Below are 17,758 nucleotides of genomic sequence, written 5' to 3'. Positions count from 1 at the left end.
TGGCAATGAAATTTTAATCATAAGATAATACACGTTTTTTGCTACTTGTATATGGAAAACATATGCTTTCTGTCATTAATTCAACATTGGTCTTTATTTCTGGGTCCGTTCACACTGATGAGACCTTAATAAAGGTTGAGACTGGTCTAGGTAGTGACCATTTCCATAATGCATAGCAATATGCACATCAGAAACGAAGTGTGCTTTCTATATACAAGTAGCCTAGTCATGAAGATACTTCATATGCAAAGTTTGTTTGTTTAAAACATCATATAATTTCTTAGTAAATATAATTTACTGAATAACTGCTGTAATAAATTTAGTATGAAAATCAGCAATAAAAAGAGACTATGAAAATATGCAGGAACATTGAAAACAACTGCATCCTGAACAGGAAGCCTGTAGAACAAGTAAAACATTTCAGCTATTTTAGGCACAAATTTTAATGAAGATGAAAAATTAAATATGAAAATAGACAACAGAATTTGCAAAGCTGGTAAGGAGTCAACTGAATAAATTTGTACAGAATAAGGGAGATAGTCAAAACACTAAACTATCTGTATAGAAGACAGTGTTCAAACTAATTTTAACTTATAGATTTGAGAGCAGTGTTAGAAATAAAACACTTCAAACACTAAAGACCATAAATATGAGAATTTCGAGAAAAATTAGTGGAGTGAACAGATGGCATCAATGACAAAACCATATTAAAAATGAGTAGAGCTAATCTAAGATGGTATTTTGATTAAATGAATGGGAGAGGAAAGCTTATCAACAATTGTTTTTGCCTGAGTGGCAAGAAAAAGGACTCAGAGCAGCAGCAAAGAAACTTCATATGCAAACTTTGTTTGCTTACACTTGGATAAAGAATTAAACAATAATATAATTTCTTGGTACTTTTAATTTAATTTATAACCAAGTGAAAAATCTTCCTACAACTTGCTCTAATCCAGAGTCTTTTAATAAAAAGAAGTTATACCTTTTCACTTTTTTTTTTTTTATGTTGTATCACTAATTACATATAGGATATACAGTGGTGCCTCGTAGTTCGAACGTTCCATAGTTCAAATGCTTGAGAACGCAAAAAATTTGATTCGTAGTTCGAACGCCGTTTCTAAGTTTGAACTGTAGTCCAAACTTCAAACTAAGTTTGAACTCAGAGTCACATAGCATTAGACAGTTTTGGCAAGCCACTGTATGCTTCTCCCCCACTAATTTCCCTCACTCACTTCCCTGTGCTTGAGCAGTGTGTCTGTCTCGGTCTGCTGTGTGTTGTCCCTTACTTTACACAGCCTAGTCATTGTGCGATACGTTTGTGTAGAGAATTTTTAACTGTTTTTGGCATTTTTTTTAATTGCCCATGGCATCCAAGAATGCAGAAAGAACAAAACCTAAAAGAAAAGTTGTAGTATCGACAATTGAGATGAAAAAAGAAATTATCATGAAACACGAAAGCAGTACACATTTGACAGATCTGGCAACGATGTTTAAAATGTCAAAGTCAATGATAAGTAGCATTCTTAAGAATAAGGAAGCAATAAAAGCAGCAAATGCAGCTAAAGGTGTGACAACATTGACCTCCAGGAGATCACATGTTATTGAAGAGATGGAAAAAACTCCTTTTAGTGTGGATAAACGAGAAGCGATTACATGGTGACGTTATTACTGAGAGAATTATTTGTGAGAAAGCCAAACATCTGCATAGTGAACTTAAGAAACTTGCACCTGAGACCAGTACTGAAAATGGGGAGTTTAAAGGAAGTAGAGGCTGGTTCGATAAATTCAAAAAACAAACTGGGATCCATAGTGTTGTCATGAATGGAGAGGCTGCGAGTGCCGATGTAGAAGAAGCGGACAAATTTGTAAAAACCTTTAAGGAGTGCATGGATAGTGAGGGATTGTATCTCAACAGGTTTTTAATTGCAATGAAACAGGTCTTTTTTGGAAAAAAAATGCTCAAAAGGATCTATATCACAAAAGAAGAAAAGACAGCACAGGGATATAAACCTATGAAAGATAGAATTACTTTGCTGCTTTGTGGCAATGCTAGTGGAGACTGTCGTTTACCATTCTGAAAACCCATGCGTTTTTAAAAAGAACAACGTCATAAAGAAAAAATTCTGTGTTATGTGGAGGGCCAACATGAAAGCGTGGGTTACCAGAAAGTTTTTCACTGAGTGGATTTATCAAGAATTTGCTCTCACTGTAAAAGCTTATCTTACTGAAAAAAATCTACCATTAAAAGCTCTTCTAGTGATGGACAATGCTCCTGCTCATCCCCCAAATTTAGAGGAGGATTTAGTTGGTGAATTCAGTTTCATCAAGATAAAGTTTTTGCCACCCAATACCACTTCTATCATACAACTCATGGACCAGCAAGTGATTTCAAACTTCAAAAAACTGTATATTAAGGCTATGTTTCTTTTGAAAGTGCTTTGAAATAACCAATGCAACAGAATTGACTCTTAAAGAATTTTGGAAAGAGCATTACAACATTCTTCATTGCTTAAGGATCGTTGATAAGGCATGGAAAGAAGTTTCTATTAAAACGATTTCTGCTTGGAAAAAACTCTGGCCAGATTGTATTTCAGTCAGTGAAGTAATAAGCTGTGAAAAGTCTGTTGTAAATGAAATTGTGTCTTTAGGTAAAGTTTTGGAATTAGAGGTGAGTGATGAGGATGTAGAGGAGTTAATAGATGATCATAAAACTGAACTCAGCACAGAAGAACTTCAACATCTTCATGATCAACAACAAAAAGAAGTGGAAAAATAAATTTTTATGGAAGAGAAGGATGCCAAAGGATGCATTTCCAATGCCAACCTTCAAGAATTGTTCTCTGTTTGGGTTAGAACACAAGCTATTGTGGAAAAATGGCACCCTAATAAGACAGTAGTGACCTGGAATATCAACTTATTCAATGACAACGTGATGAGTTATTTTAAAAATATCAAAGAAAATCGTCAGCGCCAAACAACATTAGATAGATTCTTCTCTGCAGAAAAAAGAGAACCTGAATCAGCATTCTCAACTCCAGCTAAGAAGCAGGAGTTGAGAATGCTTAACAACGGGGGCATTATTTTCATCTTTGTGATTTTTATATTAAAAAAATATTCTTCACTGTTTATGTTGTAATAATTAAAATTAATAAAGTAAATATAAGATTATTTTATTTAATTATTTTAAAGTTATTAACATTAAAAAACCTAAAATAGATAAAATTTAAAAAAAATTATTGAAATTTTTTGGATATGGGAACGGATTATTTCGCTTTCCATTATTTCTTATGTAAAATCTTGATTTGGACTTTGAACGATTCATAGTTTGAATGGGTTTCTGGAACGAATTAAATACGAACTACAAGGCACCACTGTATATGAGTTCTGCATTACTTCAACCTTGGTATCTCTTGATATCTGTCTGGGTTGTGGCCCTTCCCATAACAAATAGCATTATACACACTGCAAAAGAATGTGTGATTTGCATTATGTGATACTAAGGCAATTAACATGAAGTCATTAGCTTCTATATATCTAAGTAGTATATGAAGTTTCTTACTCATGAAGAAACTTCATATGCAAAGTTTGTTCGCTTACACCTGGATAAAGAATTAAACAAGAATATAATTTCTTGGTATTTTTAATTTAATTGCATTTGAACAGTCAACTGTAAACTTTTTATTTTTACAATGAATTTCTACATCACATAGATAGCATAATATTACTCTTATAGGTAGTAAACTGTCAGATGTCAGTGAAAACTAAAATTTGCATACCACCGAATTTTAGTACTCATGTCAAGCCACCACACGTATTATCACTTCTATCACACAAGAAAATACTACAAGTACAAAATTAGAACTGCCTATTTTTTCAAAGTCTGATCTCAATTTCAGTCTGCCAAGAAACACAGCTATAATATACTCCTAAGTACACGGAAATCATCAATTTAAGGAAATCATCCATTCTGAGAAATTTCACACACACATATAGAAGTTTAAATCTTTGATTTATGTTGTGTCAGTTATATAAGAGTAGAAAGAGGGATCCCAAAGTACCTACATGTAGCAGTATAAGTAACAAATGAACTATCTAGTATTCAAGAAAACAAACAAAATCAGTGATAAATTTGTGAGTAATTTTATGCATACATATATCTAAGCAAGCATTTTATTATTCAAAAAAGATTTGTGAAACTGGATGGAAACCTAATCATACTGAATAAAATCAAGTAACAATTTTTACTACCTTTTAATTATAGTTTGGGTGTAAATTTCTTTCTTAAAATTATTGAATGAACTTTAGTGGTCAGCAGAACAAATGAGTTTTGGGAGAAGTAATAATAGACTGCATACCTAGATTCAGGAGAATAAACCAAGTAGGAGTTAAATGGATGAATACCATCATTAAGCTGGAGCTACAAAAAAAATAAAAAATAAAAAAATCATGGAAGGAATTTAAGGAGAAAGGTGACCAGCAAGCACAAGAAGAGTACAAAACACACAGGCCAAAAGAGTAACCAGTGTGGTATGAAAGGCAAAAGCAGAGTATTAAAGGAGATTAGCAGTACAGGCTAAAGATCTCACAGAGTTCTTTCGTTATGTTGCAAGTAAAAGAAAGGATGTTTATGGCAGAATGATTTTAACAAATGCCAATGGGGGGGGGGTGAGTCAGGCAAAATAGTAGAATTACTAAGTGAACACTTTGCAAGAGTATATCATCATACTGCAGTAACAAGAGAGGCAAATGAACTGGAGGTGCATAGCATATTACAGAACTTGATGTGAATATAACCATGGGATTAGATGGTATACCAGTTCGAGTTTTATGAGAAGGTGCTAGGGAATTGGCAGTTCCTTCGACCATGTTGCTAATTTCAAGTTTCTGCTCTGGGTTAGTACCAAGGTGGTGAAAAGAGGGGAAAATAGTTCCAATGCATAAAGAAGGCTCTAGGACTGACCATCATATCAGGAGTAATTGTCAAGGCACTGGAGAAGTTGGTCAAGAGCAAAATGGTAACTTGGTAAGAGCAAAAGTTGCTCACATTTTATAATACAGTGACAGCTGAGTTTGATAAAGGTAATAGGTTTACAATGATACTGCAACTTTGCAAAGGGATGGATATAAAGTGGTGAAGTGGATAAGAAGGTGGTTGATGAGACAGATATCAGACAGTAGTTTATTCAGGAGTAGAATCCAGTAGAAGGCATGCCACAGGGCTCTATTCTTATGATGCTACTATTTAATTTGTACATTAATGATATAGGAATGGATATGAGAGGAACTATTCAGTTGTTTGCAGATGATGCAAAACTGGGCAGAGCAATAGTTAATAAAGATGTTAAAATTTTGCAGAATGATTTGGACACACTCGCAGGTTGGCTGGGCAAGCAGACTGGATGTCAGTTTGATGTAGCAAAGTGTAAGTAAGGGTATGCATTTTGGGGCAAAAAGATCACAAGTTGTGAACCATATTGATGGAACTGTACTCCAAGAAATTGAAGACAGGGATTTGGAGGTGTTAGTGGATAGGGAGGAAGTTTAGAGGGCATACTGCCAAAGTGGCATATGCAGCTCATTGAATTACTTGGTTACTGAAGAATACTCTGATAAGCGGAGCAGAGACAAGAGGTTATTGTACCTCTTTATACAGCCATGGTGAGACTTCATCTTGACTACTGTGACCAGATCTGGTCACCTGGGTTTCTTGGTGATAACGAGGAGGAGGAGAGGATCTAGTGATGTGTTACCAATACGGTGACAGGCCAATGGAATGAACCTTATGAGGATGGGGGTTGCAGATTTGTGGGCTGCAAAAATTCAGACAGAAAGGGGATGATATGATTGAGACATGCAAGTTACCGAAGGTTTTTACAAGATTAATACAGAAGAAATTTTTCAGAACAGGTCTGGTGATGGTAGGACTAGGGGCCATCCTTGGAAATTGAGCAAGAGTGTAGTTAGCAGAGGTGTCAGGACTAGATTTTTTGCTTGGAAAGTGGTAAACAAGTGGAATTGATTGCCAGAGTCTGTTGTGAGTGCCATGCTGTGAATAAGTTTAAAGCAAAGTATGATAGCTACTGCACGAATGTTGGAAAGTGCTTTGCATGATGCAGGATTTCCCTTGATGGGTCTAAGAACTCCATGGGATATCCCATAAATAATAAAATAAATAATGTTCTGGTTTAGCTGCAATGAATCCACAAAACAGCAAAGCTGAATTCTTGTCATTTAATTTATAAACTTAAGTTTAGAGTAGCATTCAATATCCTCCTTTGCTAAACTTCCAAAAAATAAGGGATAAAAATATTATAGGAAAGATACAATGTTATACACCCTACCTGAATATAAAATGAAGAACACAAGAATAACAGAATATATCTCCTCGCTATAAAGCTCTTTCCATTCTGTAACTATATTAGAGAAGATAGTACAACTGTTCACCAATTCAGAGTTTTCAAAGAGGTCACTCACAATCTTCAGTAGCTGAAACACATTACAGGCAAAGCTGACTATGGGAATACTGCTTACAATCTGTTGTTCATTCTTTTTACAAGTCTGAAAAACAAAAATACCATAGTAATGTATGAATAGAAAGAAAAGCTTTGTTATAAGTTTTAGTAACTATAAAAAAACAGCTATTATGTTTTGATGAACATTGTGAATGACCGTATGATTAGCAAAACCATGTTTCCATGCTGCTGGAAGTTTTTCCACTTCGTTATACTATAAATTAAAAAGGACAAGAAATTATATTCTTGGTTTAATCCTTTATCCAAGTGTAAGCAAACAAAGTTTGTGCCTGAAGTATTTTCAGGACTGGGCAACTTGTATATAGAAATTAATGACCTCACATCACTTGCCTTAGTATCCCATAATGCAAAGCACACATCCTTATGGACATGTATAATGCTATGCATTATGGGAAGGGTCACTACCCAGACTGGTTTTGACCTTTATCGAGGTCTCATCAGTGGGAGCCAGACCCATAGGTAATACAGAGGTTGAAGAATTTGCAGAAGCCATATTTTCATATCCGAAAAACAAGCATTAATTTGATCTTAAAATGACCGTCACCCAAATTTTTGGTAATTTGATAGAGCCATACTTGTTGGGGTTTGGAGAATACTTTAAGGTTACCGCTGTTTCCAAATACAATGACTTTTGACTTCCATGTGGCACTTTTGTTTTCTCCCATTTGATCCCATGTCACAATTACAGGGCACTTCATACACTCCTGGATGTGACAAAGGACAGAGAGTTTGTTCTTGGGTGAACAGATGAAAGTTGCCAATTTGATATATGGTTTAAATGTGGTGTAGAGCTGATATTTATTAAGCACCCTAGATATCTTTTTGGATGTGTGCCCTGAATGTATGAGATGGTGAAAGTTTTACCGTAGTTTTGCATATTAGGTAATGAAGGGGATTTCCAAGAAGCATTTAGTATTTTGACTGTTCATTGGGGATTATAGCAAATTGGCTAAAAATGTGTGACCTAAGTAAGTGGGTTCAGTGCTAAGAGCATTGTCATTGGAACAGATAGCTCTGCCCCTTTTTAAGATACCATATTGTTGAGCTGGATGAGGTGTGATTGCTTATGCAAATATTTCCCTGTGTGTAGGTTTTCTATAAACAGAAAAAGATAATGAACCATCAGGAAGGTGCATGACTTAACATATCTAAGAAGGGCAGACAGTCATTAGCTTCCTGTTCCATTGTGAAATGGATTTTAGAGTGTTGGCTATTTAAATGCACTAAAAAGTTATTTAATGTGTTTAGACTGTGGTCAAATAGCAAACACATCATCAACATAGGGCAGCCAAACCACTGGTTTGAGAGTCTGTATTCATTGCTTGGTTTTCTAAGTGTTCTATGCAAAAATTGGCTAAGGGGAAGAAGGGGGGGGGAATCCATAGCTGTCCCATCTAGTAGTTTGTAGCTGCGCAACTATCAAGGCTCTACATGATGAACTGTATAATATTTAAAGCCTTAACTGTAAACAATCCTTGTTAGCAATCTCTGACACAATGGCAGATAAAGAATTCCAAAAAAAAGGTCAAAAGCCTGCACCAGAAAAAATTTGAAATCCTCCAATATTGTAGCTTATAAATAATCATGATTTACAATTATGAATCTTTTAACAATTGTTTCTCTATTCTAATATATCATTAGTTTAGGTTTCGTAACACACACATCGGCACTTGCGATGTACCCGTTATTGATATATTATTGTTAAAATGTTAAGCATTTGAAATTGATGTACTGGATTCTGATAGTTTGTAATAATTTTTAATCTTCTTTATTGTAATATAAAACTGTTAAGTGTTCAGATGTTTTTGTGATTTGTGAAACCATTCTGTTTCCGTTAACAGAGACAACGTGTCAGCCATTATATGTTATTTCTAGCTTGCCATTTACATGAAGTGCACATGCTCCCCGAGGAGACTAATGGATGATTGACAGCTGACAGAGAGCAGTCAGTATCCGGGGAACAAAGAAAACAAGTAGAGAGAGAGAGAATGGAAGTTAAGAATGCAGATCAGAGAATTTTGTTTTAGGAAGTGTTTAAGTAAGCTTGACAGTCAGAACATATAAGGAGATTAAGTAAACATTTTATTTCAATATTCGAAGAAACGCTAAATGAAAAGTTTCACCTTCTGTCTCAAGGTTGCTGGTGATATTGAAACAGTGAGGATGAATACGACAATTTATGCTAAATAAAGAAACACTGCATTGTCCCAGGGAAGTTAATAAGAAGTTTTATATTTTGAAAATAAAGGCCTAATAAAGAACTGATGACTTTAATGAACATTTATAATTTGTAGCAATTCATTGTGGAAAACAAAATGTTCAGACTGATACTGATTTATGTGAAACAAACTATTAACAGAATGAATCAGAGTGAGAGAATTAATTTATTCTCTAAGATAAAATCTCTGAAGTATATTTTGATTTTAGAAGGCCTTGTCTAAATAGTTTTATAGTTATTACTTTTATTTTATTTACAATGCACATAGTTTTTAGTTTCGTTAAATGTATATATTTAATGAAAAAATGACTTCTGCATTACTTCAACCTTAGTATCATCTCTGGGTCCGGCTCCCACTGATGAGACCTCAATAAATGTTGAAACCAGTCTGGATAGTGACCCTCCCCATAATGCATAGCATTATACATGTCCTTAAGGATATGTGCTTTGCATTATGGGATACTAAGACAAGTGATGTGACGTCATTAGTTTCTATATACAAGTTGGCCAGTCCTGAAAATATCTCAGGTGCAAACACTTTGTTTGCTTACACTTGGATAAAGGATTAAACCAAGAATATAATTTCTTGGCCACTTTAATTTACAACTTTCTATGCCTTGTGTCCAAAATGAGAGTGGTGATGGTTAAGAGATTGGCTGTATTGAGTGATGAAATCCATGTTTGACGTCAGTCACTGATTATTGTCTGTACAAATATATATTTATATATTCTGATGTCATGTGTCTTTATTGTGCCATACGCTAAATAAATAAGTCACTGATTAGCTAGACAGCTTCTTTGTGATGTAGTTGATTGTTAACCACCTCCATGACTTTTTTTTTTTTTGAGAAAGAGAAATGAAGAGCAACTGAATGATCTTTATTGGCTGAGTGTTTTTTTTTTCATGATCTCAATACAGGCTTGCTTTCATGCTGCAAGATACAAATCAGCTCAGTGGGAGAGATTGAAAAGGCAGTTTACCATAACAGGAGATATACCATCAGTACCAGATAACTTATTGACATCTAAGCTATTTAGGATACTTCTGATTTCTTTTTGATAAAAGACTAAGGGAGGCATGCAATAATAAGTGTGTATGTGGGGGGGGGGGGGGTACTTTGACATGGTCATCAGTGCAGGAGTTGGAGAAGAATGATAACAGAAAGCGACTCTTTTTTTTTTTATTTTTTAAGGAGATTGTACAATAATAGTCCCACCTGAATGAGAGGGCGAACAAGAAGATACAGCTGAGCTGGTTGCTTAGGCCTATGACTGCAAAGGAAGCAAAAGAAATTGATGACAGGTATTTGTAAATTACCTTAATGGGCAGATATTATCATGGGAGAATTCCACTACAAGAATACAGATTAGAAGAAGGATTAAATTTAAGCAGTCAGCGAAAGATCATTATGTAAAGCAACAGGCCAGATTGCATGCATGCATGCACGCACACACACGCACGTACGCGCACACACACACAGAGAGAGAGAGAAAACAGGATTTCTGATAATAGCATCAGAGGATTCATTCATAACAAAGATAGTCAGTTTTCCTCCAATTGGAAAGAGTGATCATGCAGTCTTCATCTGGAAGTGGCCAAACATGCAATTTTCAGTTAAAAGGGGTATAGTGGAACTACAGAGTAAGTGATTATGATAAACTTACGATGCAGTTTGGTGCCTTGCTCATGACATAAGAAACTTTAGGACATGAGAAATGATCCAAAGGTGTGAGAGGAAAGCAGTATCACAATGCATATCTAGGGTCAAGAGGATAAATCAAGTGGAAATTAAATGGATGAGGAGCATTATCAAGCAAAAGCTTAAAAAAGAAGGATGTCTTGCAAAGCAAATACTATATAAAGAGAAATACGATAAGCATGCACATGAGCAGTACAAAGCACAGGCAAGAAGGACAACCAGAAAATTAAGAAAGGCAAAAACGAAGAAAAAATTAGTTAAGTAGGCAAAGAAAAACCCAAAGTTCTGCAATGTGGTAAGTAAAAGGAAGAAGTGACTACAGAAGGATAACTAATGAATTCAGATGGTAGTAAGGTGAAAGTAGAAAAATCATTGAAACAGTAGTTCGAGTAGAGTCCTGAGGAGGCACCCTACTGGTTATCATCTCTCTTCTCCTTGCTTCTACTCTATCATATTACTCTGATATCTGAAAATCATTCTTATCTATTACTAGATTCATTATTCATCCCCTATTGCTCCAAATTATGTAACAGAATGCCTTGTATCCTCTGAAAAGTCAAGCAGTATCATCATGTAACCATTTTGTTCATACAACTTAAAGGTGACCGTATTACAGAAAGCAAATAAATTACTAAAGCAAGATTTCCCCCTTTGCTTCACAAGATCATCCTGTTCCTCTACACAGTATCATATTCCTATCCACCAATTCTGTCCTTAACCAATTTTCCAGTATTTTAACCACCACTCTTGAGATACAGATCAATCTGTAATTTGCTAGCCCCAGTTTTACAGCACCTTTATATAAAGGAAATATCTTTTCCACTCCCTTGGGACCCGACCCTACCAGCATTGGCAGCCTGGTCAGAGACAGTGTGGTCTTTTGTACTTTTTCATAATACCCAGACCACTTCTCCTCTCATATTGATCCCTGTTACAATGTCATATTCTCTCCACCTGGATGATACACTCCTGCAAAGCGAGCACTAAGTAATTTGTGCTCATATGAGCTGTTTCAAACACTTTTAGAATATATCCTCTGAACTTTACTCACAAGACATTAGCACAGAGGCCAGAGTACAACAGCCCTGTTGCACACCAGCCACAGGCCCACTCCTGATATCCATCAATCAGCTATCCTCTTATCTACATCATCAACTTCATATCCATCCTCATTTGCTCCAATTTATTTAACAGAGTTCAATGCAATATCCTGTCAAATGCCTTTGCAAAATTCAGCAGTATCACTGAGTAGCCATTTCCTTTATGTCACTTTATTATAAAAAGTGAGTAAATTCCTGATGCATGACCACCTCCTCTCTACAAAACCATGCTGCTCACATAGAGAATCCCATTCCTGAATTTTGCCCATAAGTAACTTCAATACCCTCAGATGCTGATCAGTCAGTTATTTGTTACTTCTATCTTGGGACCTCCTTTATATAATGAAACTATTTTCTTTCCTTTTGAGCAAGGCCCTCCACAAGATATGAATGCAGGGCTCCAAATTTCTTGACACAAAAACTAATAAATAAAAATACATGTGCCTAGATATTTTGTGGAACAAAAATACTTATTTCCTATGTGCATATCACACATTTTGGATAATAAAATGCATGTGTAGAGGCTTAAGTGCTGTAAGGACATCAGGTTGGAGGCTTAATGGATTATATACAGCACTTGGAAAGGATTAAAAACAGAATTTAATTCTTCCTATATTTCATCTCAGTCAATGAGACATCTTCAGGGATTACAAAAAAACTAATGTAACATAAAGACATTTTTACTAAATAGCATAAGGAAATTACAATGTATACTAGTTCTAGGATATCCTAGGATATATATTAAAATAAATTTTAATACACTTCTGGGCGCAATGGCGAAATTGTGGCCACATGAGAGAGCGTCGAGTGCTTCAGGTTTCACACTAACTGATGAAAGGTTGACTACTGTTTCGGTAGGAAGTTGTGGTTTCGAGTTCTTTTTTAAATTTTCAAAGTTTTTGATGTGTCGATCTCATACTTTTTTAAATTCTTTCTCCGCACCAGTACACGAGATGTCGTATAAAATAGACCAAATTTCATGGCTTAAGGTGATTGAAAGGTCATCGTTGAGTGCCTGGAAAGCTAAGTTAGCATCATTCAGGAAATGGCAAGTCGTAGCGATTTGTTCACTGAGCAAAGCTTGGCTGGTGCGGTTATAAATATGAAGAGCCTTTTGCAAAGAGAAATGGTGCTTAAATTTGACACAGTTTGGGATTACCTGGTTATCACGGCAGCGTTTTAGGAAGGATAACCAGGTAATCCCAAACTGTGTCAAATTTAAGCACCATTTCTCTTCGCAAAAGGCTCTTCATATTTATAACCATGCCAGTCAAGCTTTGCTCAGGGAACAAATTGCTACGACTCGCCGTTTCCTGAATGATGCTAACTTAGCTATCCAGGCACTCGAAGATGATCTTTAAGCACCTTAGGCCACGAAATTTGGTCTATTTTATATGACATCTCATGCACTGCTTCGGAGAAAGAATTTAAAAAAAGTACGAGATCGACACATCAAACAATTTGAAAATTTAAAAAAGAACTCAGTCTCGAAACCACAACTTCCTACCGAAATGGTAGTCAACCTTTCGTCATTTAGTATGAAACTTGAAGCACTCGATGCTCTCTCATGTGGCCATTGATATAATGATACGAATTGAACGTGGGATACGACACCTTCCAAACCACATTGCCAGCGATATTAGACTGGAAATGGCTTGTGTTCTGACCAAAGCAAAATCACCAAAAACTAATATCCCCAGTAAGGAAATTAAATATCTACTAGAATTAAAGAAAAACAAGAAAATAATAATCACCAAAGTGGATAAAGGGAACGCCACAGTATTGCTTAACCAAAAGGATTACACAGGTAAGCTGAATGCTCTATTGTTAGATCGGCTACTTACCTCCCTATCGAGTACAATCCCACCAACTCACAAATTAGAAAACTCCACTAGCTCCTTAAGAAGGTCACTTCTTGGCCTGTAGAAGTCACTAACAAATTAAAACCATTTAACTCCATATTCCTCCGTATTTATGGACTCCCAAAAATACATAAGGAAAATGTGCCATTATGTCCCATAGTGGATGACATTGATTCCCCCCACATACAAACTAGCTAAACGTTTGGCCAAAGCTCTCACACACTATACTGGCAACACACCTTCACACATAAAAAAACTCAGCCCACTTCAAAGCCAGCATAGAAAACCTTACACTCAAACACACTGACTTAATGGTCAGATTTGATGTCACCTCCTTATTCACAAATGTCCCACTCAAAGAATCCTTAGAGCATCCAAGCTAAATTTCCTCCCGATATCACAGCCCTATTTCAGTTCACAATGAACTCGGGCTGTTTTGTTTGGCAAGGAAAATTCTACAAACAAATAGAGGGGATAGCCATGGGTTCTGCACTCTCCCCACCCTTGGCCAACTTTTACATGGAGACTTTTGAAGAGAAAACCTTAAACTCTGCCCCACCAAAACCAACCACATGGCTTCGCTATATTGATTATGTGTTCACTATTTGGTCACATGGCGCTGATGCACTTCTCTCCTTCCTAACACTTAAACAACTAACACCCCAGAATCAAATTCACCCTGGAAGAAGAAAAAAACAACTCCCTTCCTTTCTTAGACACACTAGTCACCCGCTAGCCTGATGGAACCCTGGTTTTCTCAGTCTATAGAAAACCCACCCATACAGGCAATACATTCACCAACAATCCCCCCCACACACACACACACACAACAATATGGAATCATTAAGACACTACACAAAAGAGTTAAACTTATCTGTTCAAATGACAATGCCCCAACCACAGAACTAAACCACATTCTCAACAATTTCTCAGCCAATGGCTACCCCCCCCCCCAAAAAAAAAAATATTGAAAACAATAAATCACAACCCTCCCCCCACACAACAAAGATTACTCTAAATCCATCACCATGCCCTATATCTGAGGCACCTCGGAAAAAATTACAAAAATCCTAAAAAAAAATTACTTAATGTCTTGTTACAGATCATATAAAAAATTGGCATCCCTTATCTGCTCTACTAAAGACCAACCCCCCCCCCCCTAGACCTACCTGGTGTATACCAGGTCCCTTGCAGCTGTAAGCTGTCCTACTTTGGCCAAACAGGCGGGACGGCTAATATCAGAATTTCAGAACACAAGGACTGCGTCTGGTTTCACCAATACAGCCACTCTGGTCTTGCAGACCATACTCTGGATACCCGCCATAGAATACGGTGGAAGAAAGCCATGATAATACACCGTAGTAAATTCAAATGCGAAAGGCTTTTTATGGAATCAGCCTCAGCCCTAAGAAACAATCCAAACCTCAACAAATTTGGTTGCATGACACAGCCCAAAATTTGGGAAACCTACATCAGAAGACCTTCAGCCCAATCGTCCAAGAATACCAACACTGCCTGCTAGGGGGCATCATCAGGACGTTTAGGAGAAAGAATAGCTTCCTGCTTTGTCCTCATTTACTGTTTGTTGTGCTTGCGTGCACGTGTCTTGTTTTTAAGTTCCTGTGAAAATGGCAATATTATGTTGGCGAAATATTGGAAATGTATTAAAATTTATTTTAATATATATCCTAGTATACGTTGTAATTTCCTTAAACTATTTAGTAAAAATGCATAACCAACTTCTAAGCCTTTACACGAGAACATAAAGACAAATGACAAACAATACTAAGCCCAACCACGTGGGTGACACTGAAGTCCTATCTAGGTGGAGCACCCTCTAAGGGAGGTTTATAGGTGGCCTGGAATGTAAAGTGGGACCTCTGGTGGTAAGCGTTTCCCAAGGAATCAACAATAAGATTTGGTTGATTCCTGAGGGCTGCTGCTGATTCTAAGAATGGTCTTTCTCTTTTAAATTTGCTGTGGTGGAGCATGGTGGTTTTTTCCCATGAGATCCTGTGGGTTGTATCCAAGACATGGTCAGCCAAGCCTGACTGACCATAGTCATGCTTGCAGATGTATGACTTATGTTCCTCCAGGCGGATAGTAGCTGATCTGTCTGTCCAAAGTATGCCAGTTTACAGGAACAGGATACTTTATAGACTCCTGGCATTGAGAGAGGAGGGAGCTGATCTTTTGTAGAGCGGATAAGGGTAGCAAGTTTGCAGTGGGGCTTAAATGCTGTATGTAGGTTGTACTTTTTTAAAATCTTGGCTATTTTTTCAGATGTGCCACGGATGTAGGGTATGGTGATGGCATTTCTAAACTCTTTTTGAAGAGAAGACCGGGGAATGGGGGAGGACCTGATTATTTTTTTAATGCTGTGATCGCTGTAGCCATTGGAGAGGAAAGTGTTGTGTATGTGGTCAAGCTCAGTTGTAAGGGCAGTTCCACTGGAACAAAGATTGTGTGCTCTCTTGGGAAGAGTTTTAATAATGACATAATTTTTTTTTTTATAAATATTTTTATAAAAATTTTATAAAAATATTTTTATATAAATATTTTTTTGGAGAAAATAAATGACAAATCAGAAATTATTTCATAATAAATAAAAAAAAAAAAAAACAGGTTGCATTTATTTTTCACTAAAACTAAAAAGCTTTATAACGTTTATTGTAAAATGACTGAAACAGCTGAGTAGACAAGCATATACATAGCATTGTCTACTCAGCTGTTTCAGTCATTTTAAAAAAAAGAAAAACTGTCAGCTTCACTATTGTTGTTATTTATAATTTTTTTTATCTCTGTAAACTGGTTTTTATACTACAAGTGTTTATTAATTACACAAAGGCTCAATTCCAATTGGTGCAATGTGTTAGAATCCGTAAAATCACTGACTCAAGACCAAATAATAAAAAAAAATACATTTAATGAAACTAAAAACTATGTATATTGTAAATAAAATAAAAGTAATAACTACAAAACTATTTGGATGCAAGATCTTCTAAAATAAAAATATACTTAGAAATCTCCTTTATCTTAGAGAATAAATTCATTCTCTTCAACTCTGATTTATTCTAATCTTTAAAGGTACTACCTGTGGCATAACTATAAATCATTAATAACTACAATAATTAGCTTTAATGAAATGAAAGAGATATTTCGTACTGAAAATAAAAGTACATCAGTGTGTAGAAACAAGCAATCAAAGGAACCGGATTACAAAGTACAGCAGATGGTGGTTTACCAATTTAAAACTGTTGCCACGTGCTAGAAATTAGTATTAATAAATAATATTATTAAAAAAAATATTTTTGATGGTTACATAAGATAAGGATCTCCCAAACTGGGAGGGAGAGAGAGAGAGAGAGAGAGAGAGACAATCATTCTGATTCAGATTTGGCTGATGTAAAAGACAACTTTCTTTGAAAAGGTGTTCATATTTAATCCTGCATCTACGGAGAAGATGAGCTTTATCCCACTGGATAATGTGCTTAGTGTCAATACTATGTTGTGCCAGACCAGACTTTTGAGGTTTCATGTATTCGATATAATATTGATGTTCATTAATTCTTTTTTCTACAGAATGGCCTGTCCGAAAAAATAGCCAAGATACTAAAAAAGTACAACCTACACACAGCATATAAGCCCCACCGCAAACTTGCTACCCTTATCCGTTCTACGAAAGATCAGCTCCCTCCTCTCTCTCTCTCTCTCTCTCTCTGCCTGGAGTTTACAAAGTACCCTGTTCCTGTAAGCTGGCGTACTTTGGACAGACAGGCAGATCAGCATCCATCTGCCTGGAGGAACACAAGTCTTACATCTGTAAACACAACTATAGCCATTCAGGCTTGGCTGACCATGTTTTGGACACCACCCACAGGGTATCATGGAAGAAAACCACCATGCTCCACCACAGCAAATTCAAGAAAGAGAGACTTTTCTTAGAAGCAGCAGCAGCTCTCAGAAACCAACCAAATCTTAATAAATACGGTTGCATTAAGCTTCCGAACATTTGGGAAACACTCATCACCAGAGGTCCCACCTTACATTCCAGGCCACCTACTACTGCCCTTAGAGGGTGCTCCACCTAGATAGGACTTTAGTGTCACCCACGTGGTTGGGCTTAGTATTGTATGATATTTGTGTGCATGTTACATTAATTGTTTTTGTAATCCCCGTAGATGTCCTAGTGACTAGGATGAAATATAGGACGTATTAAATTCTATTTTAATTCTTTTTGAGTGTTGTGAAAAATCCATTAAGCCTCCAACGTGATGTCCTCACAGCATACTTAAGCCTCTACACACGAATTCTAACCATTCATGGAGAAGATTTAGCATGCAAATCC

At 36.2% G+C, this 17,758-nt stretch overlaps 1 protein-coding gene across 1 annotated transcript in view; it reads right to left on the bottom strand.

Moving 5' to 3' along the window:
* Ltn1 (E3 ubiquitin-protein ligase listerin) overlaps nt 1-17,758 on the bottom strand; it is a 359,867-nt gene that overhangs the window by 100,282 nt on the left and 241,827 nt on the right. The window contains exon 22 of the mRNA XM_090403432.1: nt 6,339-6,555. Within this exon, the coding sequence (XP_090259558.1) occupies nt 6,339-6,555 (217 nt within the window). The remainder of the gene's footprint in view (nt 1-6,338; nt 6,556-17,758) is intronic.

The sequence above is a fragment of the Typopeltis vanoorti genome, chromosome 14 (genome assembly GCF_054136105.1).
Source record: "Typopeltis vanoorti isolate ZY-2024b chromosome 14, IOZ_Tvanoo_1.0, whole genome shotgun sequence".
NCBI classification, from domain to species: Eukaryota; Metazoa; Arthropoda; class Arachnida; order Uropygi; family Thelyphonidae; genus Typopeltis; species Typopeltis vanoorti.
The sequence above is the reverse complement of the archived record's forward strand: the minus strand, read 5'-3'. Positions and strand labels throughout refer to the sequence as shown.